At 54.2% G+C, this 13,194-nt stretch overlaps 1 protein-coding gene across 2 annotated transcripts in view; it reads right to left on the bottom strand.

Moving 5' to 3' along the window:
• The window catches only part of SDK2 (sidekick cell adhesion molecule 2), a 273,751-nt gene that overhangs the window by 112,974 nt on the left and 147,583 nt on the right, over positions 1–13,194 (bottom strand). For both annotated transcript variants that reach the window (XM_005597218.4, XM_023652110.2), the window contains exon 3: positions 5,811–5,917. In XM_005597218.4, the coding sequence (XP_005597275.3) occupies positions 5,811–5,917 (107 nt within the window). The remainder of the gene's footprint in view (positions 1–5,810; positions 5,918–13,194) is intronic.

Raw genomic sequence — 13,194 nt, 5'->3', positions numbered from 1 at the left:
GCTGAGCATGCAGTGGGTGTACAACAACAGTTGTTTCATGAGTGAGTTAAACATGCAGGTAAATTGGGGGCTCCAGAAAGACACAGGAATGTTTTTCTGAACGGTCACATGGCCCCTAAATACTCTACATTCAATATTCACACTCCCACTGAGAATTAAGAAGAACGGGTCCATTGGTGGCATTTGGGGCATCAACCCTAGCCCGTGTGACAATGGGCTCGATGCCCTCAACTCCTTTTTGCACGGGTGGCTGCCAGGCTGCCAGGTAGAATGGGCAGCAGGCGAGGCCCCCTGACGGGCCGGGGCCCTTTGCCCTGTGGTGTCTGCCAGGCTTGGAGCTGGGGGGTTTCAAGTCTGAGCTAACGGCCAACTGGGTGAGGGCTGAGGGAGGGGCCGGGGATGTGGCCCAGGTGAGGAGAACAGAGAGGTGCCCACGGGATCTGGATGTGGACAGCAGGCGGCCTCCGGGAAGCTGTGGACCCGACAGGCTCTCCCACCCTCACAGCCTCTCAGCCCAATTGCCGCGCGCCAGAAATTTATGGCGACTTTAAAAAAAACAAAGAGACTCCAGGGTGGGGGCAAGAAGAGAGCTGGTGGGGCGGGGTGCTGATGTTTATTGACTTCCCCCTTAATTGCTGTAATTAAAAACATGCAAAGAATCTTTTTGTAACGACTTTGCCATTATCATGAGTTGTTAACACAGCTGCCGTATTAATTTCTCATTAGAACTCAATTCATAGTCCCTCCTTGGGAAGGCGGGTGGGAGCCGGGGTGCGGGGGTGCTGCCTGGCCAGATCCCAGCCACCAGGGGGCCTGGCTGCTTGGAGCCCCAAGACAAACCCTCCCACCCTGGGAGGCAGACACCAAGGACAGGAGGCAGAGGGGTTTGGAGAAGCAGCCACCTGCCACCTGTCCTCAGAACCATGTGCATCTGAGTGACTGTCAGACAGACAGACAGACAGATGCAGGGGGTCTAGGGCACAAACCTGGGAGATCCCCAGGCCTGGCACAGGGTGGATGCAGTGAAAGATTTAATGAGGCACCGCTCTCAGGGTCCTGCGGATGTGGGGTGTGCACCTGGCAGGTAGCGACTCCTTAAGTTTTGCACCCTGGATGCCTTACCTGCCTCACCCTAGGCCCAAGCCCTGGAGAGCAGAGCAGGTGGCTAGGAATGTACCTGTTTAGGTAGACAGGAGGAGAAAGGTTGTGAATGTTTATTCTGGGACACCTTCCCAGGCTGGCCTTGCAGAGAGATGCAAGCCCACTCTGCCGCCCTGAATGTTCTCCAGGCTGAGCACCATAAACGATCGTTAGTGTGCAGTGATGGATTAATCGTTGTGACAGCCTGGGCAGGTAGGTACTAATACTAGAATTCCTTTTTACACGTGAGGAAGAGAAGGCACAGAGAAGTTAAGTAACTTGCCCAAGGTCACACAGCTAGGGAGAGGTGAGCTGGGATTTGATTCTGGGGTTCGTGGCTGAGTCCAAGGCCGAGTTCGTGGTTGCCTCCTACAGAGTGATGGTAGCGAGGCAGGAGAAGGTAGATGGTAGAAATACTGGCTGTGGGAGCTTGGGCTGTCCTCCAACCTCTCTGAGCCTCAGTTTCCCTATTGTTAGATGCAGCTCATAACACATGCCTTCCTACCTCTCAGACCTGTCCCTGGAAACCCGCAGAGGAAAGACATTTACACGATGACAGTGGAAGATGGATTGTTCTGGGGGCTCCACTGTGTCTCCTCAGCATCCGCTTAGGGCCTCTGTCTGTGGGTGTTCTGAGGGGTCTCGGGGGTGAGCTCTCCTCTCCAGAGGGACGGAGGCCTCTTCTTCATTTGGACTGCCTCCTGCTCCCCAGGTGCCCAGAGCCCTAAGCTAGCCAGTGCCTAGGTTGGGGCAGGAATGCACCCCTTCTGACCCCATGCCCCGGCATGACCATTTTTTAGGCACAGGGGTCGCGACCTGGCTCACGAAGGAACCCAGGAGCTCTTATGAGCATTTTCATCCACTGGGTCACCCGCCTGGTGGGGAGACGGCATTCGTCCCGTGGGGACAGCACCTATGTGCAGGGCTGTTGGCACATGGGACATTACAGGCCAGGGGTGTCCTGACCCTGACCCCAGCAGGTAATGTCCCCCATCCCATTTTGACTTTTCTCGCCCTCAAGCGGCAGTGTGGTGAGGGGGCCATTTCGGAATCGGGTCGTGGCTCTGGTACTTCCTAACTGCCTGACTTAGGGGAGCCACCTCACCCGGCCGAGCCCCGGCTTCCTCCTCTGGGCCAGGAGGATGGGGGCTTCTCTGCAGGCTGGGATAAGGACAGGAGGGGACAGACACGCAGGAGCGCACTGTTACGGGTGAGCATGGTTTTGACAGGTGTCCCTTCTCCCCACACCGGACGCCCTGGAAGATGGACTAGGGGTTGGACAGTGGATTCCTCAGCTTCTGCAACTAGAGCCCGAGGCCCCGGGATGCAACAAGCGTGTCGAGCGAGGGAGGGGACCCAGGAGGTGAGTCTCCTGTCTCTGCCCCACCCTGGCTACCAGGGGTGGGTGAAACCTTCATCCTGTTAGGTTGGAGCTAGACAGGAGTTTTTAGGGCTCCCCTGACTCGCTGGCTTTAGGGCTCAAAGGGCGGCATAGAGGTTTCTGCTTCATGACGTCAAGGAGGAAAGGGCTTCAGGACCCGCGAAGCCACAGAGCGCAGTGTGAGGGGCTGGTGGTCAGTGCCGGCCGGGGAGCTGTGGCTGGTGCTTGGGAGGCTGGGTCTCCCACCTGTGCCCCCTTTGGCCCCTTCAAGGTGTCCCTTGCTCTCTGCCAGGGGCCTGTAACCACATTTGTACAGCTTAGCGGCAGCAGCACCATGTAGCCTGCTGGCCACACGGTGACAATCGTGGTTGTAACCGTGTCCAGAAGGCACCCAGGGTGACACAGGGCTCTGGGAGGGCAGAAGGAGCAGGGCAGGAATCCCCCCGTGAGAGGTGGCCTGATGGCACAGGGGAGAGTGCCAGCTCACTGCTCAGCATTCGCCAGGAGCCATTCCCTTCTGTGGCCTGTTTTTCCCTTAAAATGACGGTATAGACTATTAATTGCAGGAGTAACTCCCACTGATTGAAAGAGTGTTATTTACGGGCGTTGGCTGGATGCGTTGGTGCATATGATCTCAAGGAATTCCCAGGCACGGCTAGGAGGTGGGTATTGTTAGACTCATTTTTTTTTTGAGGTTTATAACAGTATATAAATTTCAGATGTGTAGACTGCATCATGTTCACCCCTCATAGTCTGATAACCGTATTAGACACATTTTATAGATGAGGAACCTGAGCTGGGCGAGGCACAAAGAGGGTTAGTCACTTCCCTGGGGTCTCACAGCAATCAAGGGCAGAGCCAGGATTTCAGTGTGGTCCGTCTGACACCAAAGCCTATGCTCTTCATTAAGCCGCGCCGCCTCTGACGGTGATGGGCACCCCACAGCCTGCCCACACTGTAGGGTGCCCTCCCCCCGACTGGCCCTGTCCCCTCACACCAGATCTCAGCAACTGCAGAGTCCCTAAACTCCCTCAGGGATTTGGGTCAGGACCCTGCCTGTCACTGCCGCCTGGGGTCATCCTTGCCAGCATCACCTGTGGTGGTCCAGGACCTGCAGAACCCACAGTGTGTGTTGAGGGGGAGCTCAGGGTAACCTCACCTTGGGGGTCTGTGCCTGGGCAGGTTAGGAAGTGGGGCAGTGTGAGTCCCTGCCACCTGCCTCTCACCCCCTCTCAGGCTGGAAGCGTCGGTTGGTCTGAGCCCTTCTCTGCAGCACGCAGAAAATGCCAGACGCACCAGGTCCTCATCAAAGGCCTTCTGCCCACCATCGGTGCTCCGTGATTGCTTGTTCTGCATGTGGGCCTGGTCACACCCATCCTCAGCGTGGGGGCAGGAGGATCCCTGTGGGTCGGGACAGGGCCCACGCACCTGTCTGGCCTGGTTTCTAGGGAGCATCCCCATGCTGGGCTGTGCGTGCGTGAGAAGCAGTGTGCGTAAGGGATGGGGGCTGGGGGCTGAGTCCTGGCCACACGGATCCCTGTCGCAGCCAAGGAGAGAAGAATCTCAGCCCCAGGGAAACTGGCTTCCATTCTTTAATCTTTTTGATCAGCAGAGCCAGCCCGGGGCAGACTGTCATCTCATCTCAGGGGCTCTCAACTCCAGAAAGTTCCTACGGTCTATGAGCCAAGGGCTTGGAACAGACCCTCCCCACGAGAGCCCGGACTGACTGGTGTCCTGGATGGCAGTTCCAACGGCACATGCACATGAGCCCACACGCACACATGTTCTCTCTTGCATACAGGTGAGCAAAGAGGCAGACCGACCCAGACATACACATCTGCACACACACGTGTGCACGCACATGGATACATGCATGTGTACACACTTGCACACACACACACGCGTTTTCTCCCACTACAAGGGAACAAAGAGGCAGATCCATCCAGACACACATTTGCACACACAGGTGCACGAACCCACACCCAGGCACACACCCGTGCATACACACTTATGCACACACACGTGTGCAGTCTCTCTGGAGGCTGACCTACGGTCCCTGCTGTGCCACCAGACTCCGGGCACCGGCTGAATGGAGCTCCTGGAGTCCTCCAGCGGCTGGCAGCAGCCCTGATCCATCATCTTAATCCAGGGCTTCTCCGCTCTTTGGAGTAAGCTGAGCTGCCTTTAGTGCTGATTTATGGGGACAATCCATCTCCACTTCTGATTATAGTTGTTTTCCATAATTATTATAAACACTCTTTGCCTCACTTGAGGTTTTTTTTTAGGCTTCTCTCCCTCAGTTCTCTCCAAGTAGCAAGCTTCTCTTGTGTTAAATCAGAGGCAAATCCTTGTTGGCTGTGGTGAGAGAGGGCTCCCCTTTTTTTTTTTTTTTTCAAATTTCAGGGCTCATTAAGGCCTTCCACACTCCCTTACCCCACTGCATGAACTTGGACCTCTCCCCCTTAAAAACCCAGAATGAAGCAGCCCATAATGAGACCTGTTTTTAGCACACAGCCACTGTTTTAGGACAGGGGTAGGGCTGGGAAGGGGACCTTGAGTCGTAGGAGAGGGTGTTGATTGCTGCTCTCGGCCCTGTGACACCCTTGCATCCTTCTGAAGCTGCCCTCCCTTCTTCCAAGAGAGGAAGCCCTTCTGGGGTTGGTGGCATTGGGGAGAAGGCTGTTACCCACAAAGGCTTGGTGAGGGCCCTCCACTTTGTCCTCTGCCTTCCTGGGCCTTTTGGGAGCCCCGGCTTGTCATCTCCCCTCTCCTACCATGAGGCGTCTCCCAACACCCCCTGAAGATCGTGGGGACCCCCACGCTGTTATTGCTCCAGGGCTGAGTGTGCTGGAGGATGGAGAAGTTAAGATCCTGGGGTCTTGGGAAATCTGCCAAGAAGAGTCCCATAGCTGGAGGGGTCTGGGCTGGCTATTATGAGGACCCCCCACGTGTGAGGCCAAACTCAGAGGAGGCCCTCAAAGCAGGTGACAGGGCCTCCTTTTAAAAAACGAAGCAGTTGGTCCCATTTAAAGAGAGCGGAACTCAGAGCCAGCAGATGTGTGTGTGACCTCAGCCTTGGGAGCTCCCAGCACCTCTGCGGGCCTTGGTTCCATCAACTGTAAATGAGGACATGGGCCTGGATCAGCGGCAAGGGTCACCATGAGCACCCAAAGAACATGGGAGGCCTCGGCTGGGACTGGCTCTGCCCGGAGCGCGGCTAGTGCGTGAGGACCCCGCAGCCCCTCTCCTGCTTCCCCCCACCCCACCCCGAGGCCCCCGTGGTACTCACAGGCCACCTGGACCTCAGTTTGCCGCTGCAGCAGAGCGCCCATCCGGTTACGCACGATGCAGCGGTAGAAGCCGGCGTGGGTGCGGTCCAGGCTGGTGATCATGTACCTGGGGACGGACGAGACAGCCAGTGAGCAAGTCAGGCAGCTGCAGGGATGCACGGGTCAGACCGAGGTGGGAGGGCAGAGGTCGTTTGCCACATCACCTTCTTCTGTAATGAAGAGCCAGGGAGCTCTTGACTCTCTGGCAATGTCATAGGGTCACAGAAAGGTCCTTATCAATAGAAGGGTCCCTCCCAAAGCAACAAGGCTTTTGCTCAGGCGCCCAGGAAGTAGCCTGCATTTTCCCAGGATGGGAGGTGCTGTGCCTGAGCCCTTGACCCTGGCCACGACCAGGTCTCCCAGGACTGTCAGGTCTGATGGAAGCTGCCATCCTCCCCTGCCAGGGACTCGCATGACTGAGAAAGATGGGGCGTCTTATTTTGGCCAGGCCCAGGACTGTGCTGTAAATATTAATTGAAACAGATGGAGGTGAGAAAGGTGGGGAAATTTACATGCTCCCCCTATTGCTTTGCATCGGTCCATCCCTAAAGTCACAGATGCTCCACTGGAGCTTTGTGGAGGGGAAAAGCCAGAGCCTTCTGAGCAGGACAGGCTGGCTGTCTATATGTGGGGGCCGTGGGGCCAGGATGCAGGAACCCTTGGGAGCCTGTTCCGGGAGCATGTGACTGGCCCAGAGAGCAGCAGAGTCTAGTGTTGGGGGAAAGGCAGCTGGAGAGCAGGTGTGTGGTGTGCTCACCTGGCTGAGAGGCAGGGGGAGGCCAGGCCAGTGAGAGGAGCTTCTGGCATCAGGACATGGGTGGGTGGTGCTCTCTGGTACGGAGGGGACTAGTTCCCCTGGTACCCCTCTGTGATCAGCTTTCCTCTCCCTGGGCAACAAACCACCCAGCAGGGACCTCAAAGGATCAAAGGGCTTGTGCCTAGGATATCTGCCCTGTCTTCGAGTGTCCAAGGGTTTGCCCAGCTGACTTGGTGAACAAGCTCATGGCCACCTGTCCCCAGGCTATGCCAACCCTTGGACAGAGCAATCTGATTCCCAAGAGGTGCCGAGTATTCTTTTGCATGAGTTCTGGCCAGGGCCTAGCATCATCATCATCATCATCATCATCGTCATTATCATTGACATCATCACCTCACAATGATGAAACCACAACTACTGCTTTCTGAGCACCACCTGTGCCTCAGACACAGTACTGAGTGCTTCTCATACACCTCTTCATTTCACACAGCAGTTCCCAGACTACTGGCTATCGTGGACCAGGAACACTTAAAAAAAGGGCGCCACATGAGACCGTCAAGTTTGCCAAGTAAGATCATCAAGACCAACCAGCCAAAATGAAAACAGACAAACAGTCAAGCAACAAAACACTAAAAAAAGATAATATGAAAAAGTGCCAGGCAGGGAGAGAAAAATAAATAGAAATGGTCAGTATTTTACTTAAAATAGACATTTTTGAGATCACAAAAAAGAAAAGTCACTTCAGCATAAAAGCAATTTTAACAAATATTAAACAAATTTTATGCAAAGCCCACGGCCCTAGCTTCACTTTTCTTATTTTCTGTGGACAGGTGCGAATGGTCGTGGGTCTGCATTTGACAGTCTTTCTCTTAATCTCCATGCTAATCCTAGGGAGGGGGTACTTTTATTAGCACCTCCATTTTAGAGGCGAGGAAATTGAGGTTCGGAAACATCTTCACATTGACCTGTGGTCTCATAGGTAGTAAAGGGTCCCACAGAGTCTTTCTGCCCCTAGGTCCAGCTGCTACTATCCGACATTGACAGAGTGTCCCGAAGGGCTCCATCTTCCCTCCTGGGACTGCCCGAGCCCCAGACACACAGGTGGGTTGTGCTGAGCTTGCTCTGGCTCTGGCTGTGTGGCATTCTCCAGAACCTCTGGCTGCCCAAGCCTCTTATCTCTGCTACCGGCTGCAGCCCTTATCTGTCCGTGGCCACTGTGCACAGCGTGATGATGGGGAGATAGCTGGCGCCAGAGCCCTGGCAAATTTCCCGCTCCTCTCCCACCCCGTCCTCAAGCCCATCACAGGCTGTCTCCTGCCTCTGCCCTGTCTCTCCCGCGGGGAGGGGAGACAGCTTTGGGGACACTATTTGGGTCTCGAAAACGATGGCGTGATCTGAGAGGGAAGATGGAAGCAGAGATTGCCTGGAAAAGCTCTTATCTTTGGAAACAGAATCAGATATTATTAAAAAGGGACCAGGGAGAGGAAAATGAACAGAAATGGCCAAGAAACTCCTCAAAAGATGCTCAACCTCTGTCACAATGAAACAAAGTCCAATCAAAACAAGACAATATTCACATATCAGATTGCCTAAGATTTTCATGATGATCACATCCAGTGTTGGCAAGATTGGGAGTTGGGGGTATCCTCGGGTTGGCGGGTGGAAGTGTAAATTGGTCTGGGCTTTGGAGCAAACTCTATCAAAATAAGAATATGCAAGCATTTTGACCCAGGGGTTGCATGTCTGGGAACTGGCCTTTTAAAGATACTTGCAAAAATGTGGCAAAAAATTGATACGAGGATGTTCACTGTGGCATTGCTTGTAAAGACAGGGATAAACCAACAAAACTGGAATGGTAGGGACAAGAGTGATAATGTATCCTTATACTCTTGATAAGTTGTTATTTATTGATACAGGCTACCAAATTCTTAATTTAATGTTTAGGATCATGCAAATTGACCCAATAAAAATAATTTGAGTTTGTGGACCAAAAAAAAAAGTCAAAGAATAGTGTAAATGGTATGGTGCCATGAGGGTAAATTGAAATAGTATCTATATTTGTGTATATTCGCACACACATAATCACACTTAGACTCTGGCATGTACATAAGATTTTTTCGAGATGGATGCCCCAGAACGTGTTATCTCCCTTTTGGGAGAGGTGTCGGGGATGAGGAGGGAGGGGATCTTCTACTTTTCAATTTTATGTCTACGCCACCAGAATTTTCTTTATCGTATGCATATATTCCTTTTATTTTAAAAATAAAATTAAAAAATGCACTTTGAGCATATAATTTAAGTATACATTATAAAGAAGACACCAGGGACTCGTTGGATGTGGGTGTTTGCTGATGTCAGTGATGCGTGGTAAAATTTAAACTTTAATAAAGGTAGATTTCTGGAGAAGGCTCTATGTCCATTTGTTTCAGCCAGAGGCCCAGGCCCCACCTGGAGCCCTGAGGAGGGCCAGCGGGCTGCAGGCCTGCCCCTCCCCGGAGGCCGGGAGAGGGGAGCCATCTCTGGGCCTTTGCTGGTCCTGTGATTGAGGGCAGGCACCCTCTGGCCTACAGAGCGGGGCGCAGCCCTGTCTCGCTCCTCCGCCTCCCTCTCCCAGGGCTGCTTCCGGTGCTTCGGGCCTGGGAGACCTATTTCTGGTTTGTAGGCAACATTATTTAAAGTAGCAGTTCCGCCCACTGCCTTTCCTCCCAGGAAAATCCTCTTCCCTCCACCCAAATTGCAGCTCTGGTCTCCCTGCCTCAGGGGGGTAGGGGGTGGGGGGAGGCAGTTGGCCAGCATCTCAGCTGCCAATCCAGCATCCGTGGTAGTGGCAGAAATGGTGCTCAGTGTCCCCCATGGTGTTCCGCGTCCCCCACAGTGCTCAGTGTCTCCTGCGGTGCTCAGTGTCCCCTGCGGTGCTCCCTCCTGGGCCCTCAGGACACACTCATCTACAGCTCTATCTACCCCACCCCCCTGTGGCTGCCCCCCTGGCAGGGAACTGGACGAGCCCAGCCCTGTCCAGGGGCAGTGGATGGAGGAAATGGCCTGTGCAGCAGGGCCTGCCCCTGACCCACCCAGGAGGGAGCTCGGCTTTGGAGAAAGCACCGGGGTTTCTGACTCGGGGAAATTTAGGCTTGATTTTTGCTTCTGCTCTTAGGCATGTGGCCTGGGCAAGTTACGGAAACTTGCAAGCCTCGGTTTTCCCACCTGCAAAATGGGGACAATGATGGCTGTCTTTGATGTGAGCATTGCAAGAGGCCCTGGACCTAAGTGCCTGGCACACGGCAGGTGCTGCATAAACGCTTGTCAAACGAGGGAGCAAATGTCTGAGTCATGGGTGGCGAGTGGAAGGTATTGGGGTGAGGTGGGGAGGTTCAGACAGGAGGACAAGGAAGGGGTGGCAGGACCCCCCACACCTGCACGGGGAGCCATTAAGGGCTCCATGCCCAGCATCAGGGGAGCACATATTTGCTTGGCAAATTTTTCAACTTCCCCATGGATGTGAACTCCAACTGTCCCCAGCCACCAGGGAAGGACCTGCCACACCTCCTTGGTTACCTAAGCCTTCTTATCGGTAGAGGGGCCTCCCCTCAGTTTCTCAGCTGCCGGCAGAGACTGTGTCCTCTTGTCCTGCCTCCTCAGGGACACTGGGGACAGCAAAGGAATGACAGGTCCCCTTCCAAAGGCCACGCCTCTCAGCCTCTTGACCCCAGTGAACCTCTCTTCACCAGCCTGACCTCCCAACCTCCCAGTCACCTCTGTGAGTCTTCAAGGTGGAGGGTCTGAGCCTGGCTTCTCTGAGGATGAGAACCAGTGATGGTGGGTAGGTGTCCCCTCTTCCTGGTTGACCTGCAACCTCATTCTCCTAATAAGGAACAGTGGCAGGGGCATGGCTCCAGGGGCTGGTGAACGCCTGAATTCATCCACCTCTTGGCCCTCCTCTAAGGTATTTATTGATTTATTATAGGAAATGTATTCACGGGATTCAAAATTCCAAGAATAAAAGGCAAGACAGAGAGTGAACATCTCTCCCATCCCTGTCCCCCAGCTGCCCCGTCGTTCCCAGTTCCCAGCACACACACGGAGGAAACCACTGTCAATGGTTTCTTGAGTATCTTTTCAGAATTCTTTACGCAAATGCAAGCCGACGCCAATTCATAATCCCTCCCCCTTTGAGGAGACACGGCCTCCTGTACTCGCCGTCCTGCCCCTTGCTTTGTGCGTGTGACAGATACTGTGGAGAGCTTTCCGCAACAGCACGTAGAGCTTCCCCAGGCTTCCTGACAGCTGCAGAGTGGTGAGGCATCCCTTGGATGGGGGAAGCTTTGCTTTCTCTCAGTTAGATGGTCAAAGGGAGCGGGCAGACAGGAGAGAGCCCTGGGGGCCAGACTTGGGGCAGAAAGAAAGGGAGATGCGCTAGGAATCCACACCGTTCTCTCTGCTCCATCGCACTGTCCTGATTTAACCCGGCAGGACCCCGCCGTCTCAGTCCACTCTTCCGAGATGAAGAGATGGGCTCGGGGTGGAGGGCACACGACGACAACTCAGGGAAGAGCCAGGACAGATAATTGGATTTTTAGAGACACGAGATGGGCAGGGGAGAAAAGAGCTGCCTAACCAATGTGGCATCTTCTCCAGCACATGCGGAAACACACAATGCCCTTTGTGGTTTGAGTCCTTGAGTGTCACAGTTGATATTTAAAATGATTCTTACTCGCATTAAATAAGATATTTCAATTCCACGAAGCTGTCAGGAGCTGATGCGGACACCAGAAATAATAGGCACACTCTCCTTGTATTGTCCTCGTTAATAAATCAGATGCCAGAGAGGCACGCAACGATGCTCACACGGCGGGGGGGGGGGTGTATGCACTCACACACGTATATGCACACACACACACCAGTGCACACGCACCCGTGTGCACACACGTGTTCACATGCAGTGTGCACACTCACGTGCTCCCATCCACGTGCACTCTTACACACACCCACATGCCTGCACATTCACACATACATGTACAAAGTTGTGTACATGCAGGCACACTCATGCAACGCACCTACAAACACACATACATGTGTGTGCACACTCACCACATGAATGCACTCAGGCACACACTCATACACGTGTGCACACCTACCCAAATGCATGCACACGGTTGTGTATACACATGTACATATGCACACTCATACACACTCACGCATACACGTGTGTACACATCCACATGAACACACACTCGTGCATTTGTGCACACCCACACACATGCACACATACATGCCCACTCATATAAACATACTTGTGCATGGGGGCAACACTCCCAGGATGAACACACATCACGGGCACTCCCATCTGAGGTCACCCAGGACACCCAAGTCCACCTTACTCGGTGACAGGTCCCTCCACACTCTCCCTCTCACGCTGAGACCACACACGCAGGTCCTCTGGGCTTCCTCATTTACATACACTCAAGAGAGACCACTGTCCACTCACATACACACACATTGTCTCCCACCCAAACCACAGTTTCTAGGTCCCAGGTGGCATTCAGGGACAGAGATTTCAGGATGGCGGATCACTGGCTGGTCCCGGGACTTTTCTTTCCAGCGCCCTGTGTGGGGGGGAGGCAGGCTGAGGGAGGGAAGGAGCAGCACGGAGGTTTGGCAGGAATGGACTCCCGCCACTGTGCCCCCTCCCCAGGCCCCATCCCTGAGGCCTCTTCTCCTCAAGTGACCTGCGCTCAGGGAAGGAAGGCAGCTGGGCCGCCACATCCACTGCAGGGCCAGCAGGGCCTCTGTGCACTGCCCGCAGGTGTCCCTGCAGAGGGTGAGCCGACCCGGGCTGCAGGGAAGCGGTGGCCAGCAGCTGCAGGGCCCCCGGGGCCTCCTCCTTCCCACGGGCTTTCGGGTGTCGGCAGAGGCAGCAGTCCAGGGCGTGTGCACGCCCGCGTGTGCATCCTCAGACACCCATGGGCACACACAGTGTGCCCCTTCCTGCTGCAGGGGGACAGCTGTGCTCCAGGAAGTGGCCACTGAGGTGGTGGCCGGCTCGAGATGGGCTCTAAGTGTGGGTTTGCTTTTGCAAAGATTCTTCAGGAAAGAAGGCAAAACTCTGCCCAGAGTGGTTTAAAGGAGAAAGTACATGTACCAGGTAATAAATCATGATAATAACGTACCACTATATAATCAACCCAATTATTAGTGGTATAAAAAACGCCACTGTTCTAGGGGCTTTAACAGCTATCAGCTCAGTTAATCCTCACAAGACCATAGGAGGCACGTGCTAATAGAAACCTCAGTTTATAGGTGAGAAAACCCGGGCCCAGGGTGAGCAAGTAATTTGCCCTAGGTTACACAGCTAATAAGCACCTCGTACCCTGGGACAGAGACAATGAGCCTCAACTGGACATGGACCCAAGAGTTTGGGGTCTCTCATCCCTGGGGTTCGCTTTGAAGAAGGAAAATTTTGACTGTCCACACTCCCCGGGCACAGAGGCTGTTGATGATGGAGGGAATGGGGTGTTCTGAGCAGGGCCTAAGATCTGGTCTGCGGCAGGGTACAGAGGAAGCTGTCGTAAGCACCGGCCAGCCTAGTA

The sequence above is a fragment of the Equus caballus genome, chromosome 11 (genome assembly GCF_041296265.1).
Source record: "Equus caballus isolate H_3958 breed thoroughbred chromosome 11, TB-T2T, whole genome shotgun sequence".
Taxonomy (NCBI): Eukaryota; Metazoa; Chordata; class Mammalia; order Perissodactyla; family Equidae; genus Equus; species Equus caballus.
Note: the sequence above shows the minus strand (reverse complement) of the source record. Positions and strands in the feature narration are given on the sequence as shown.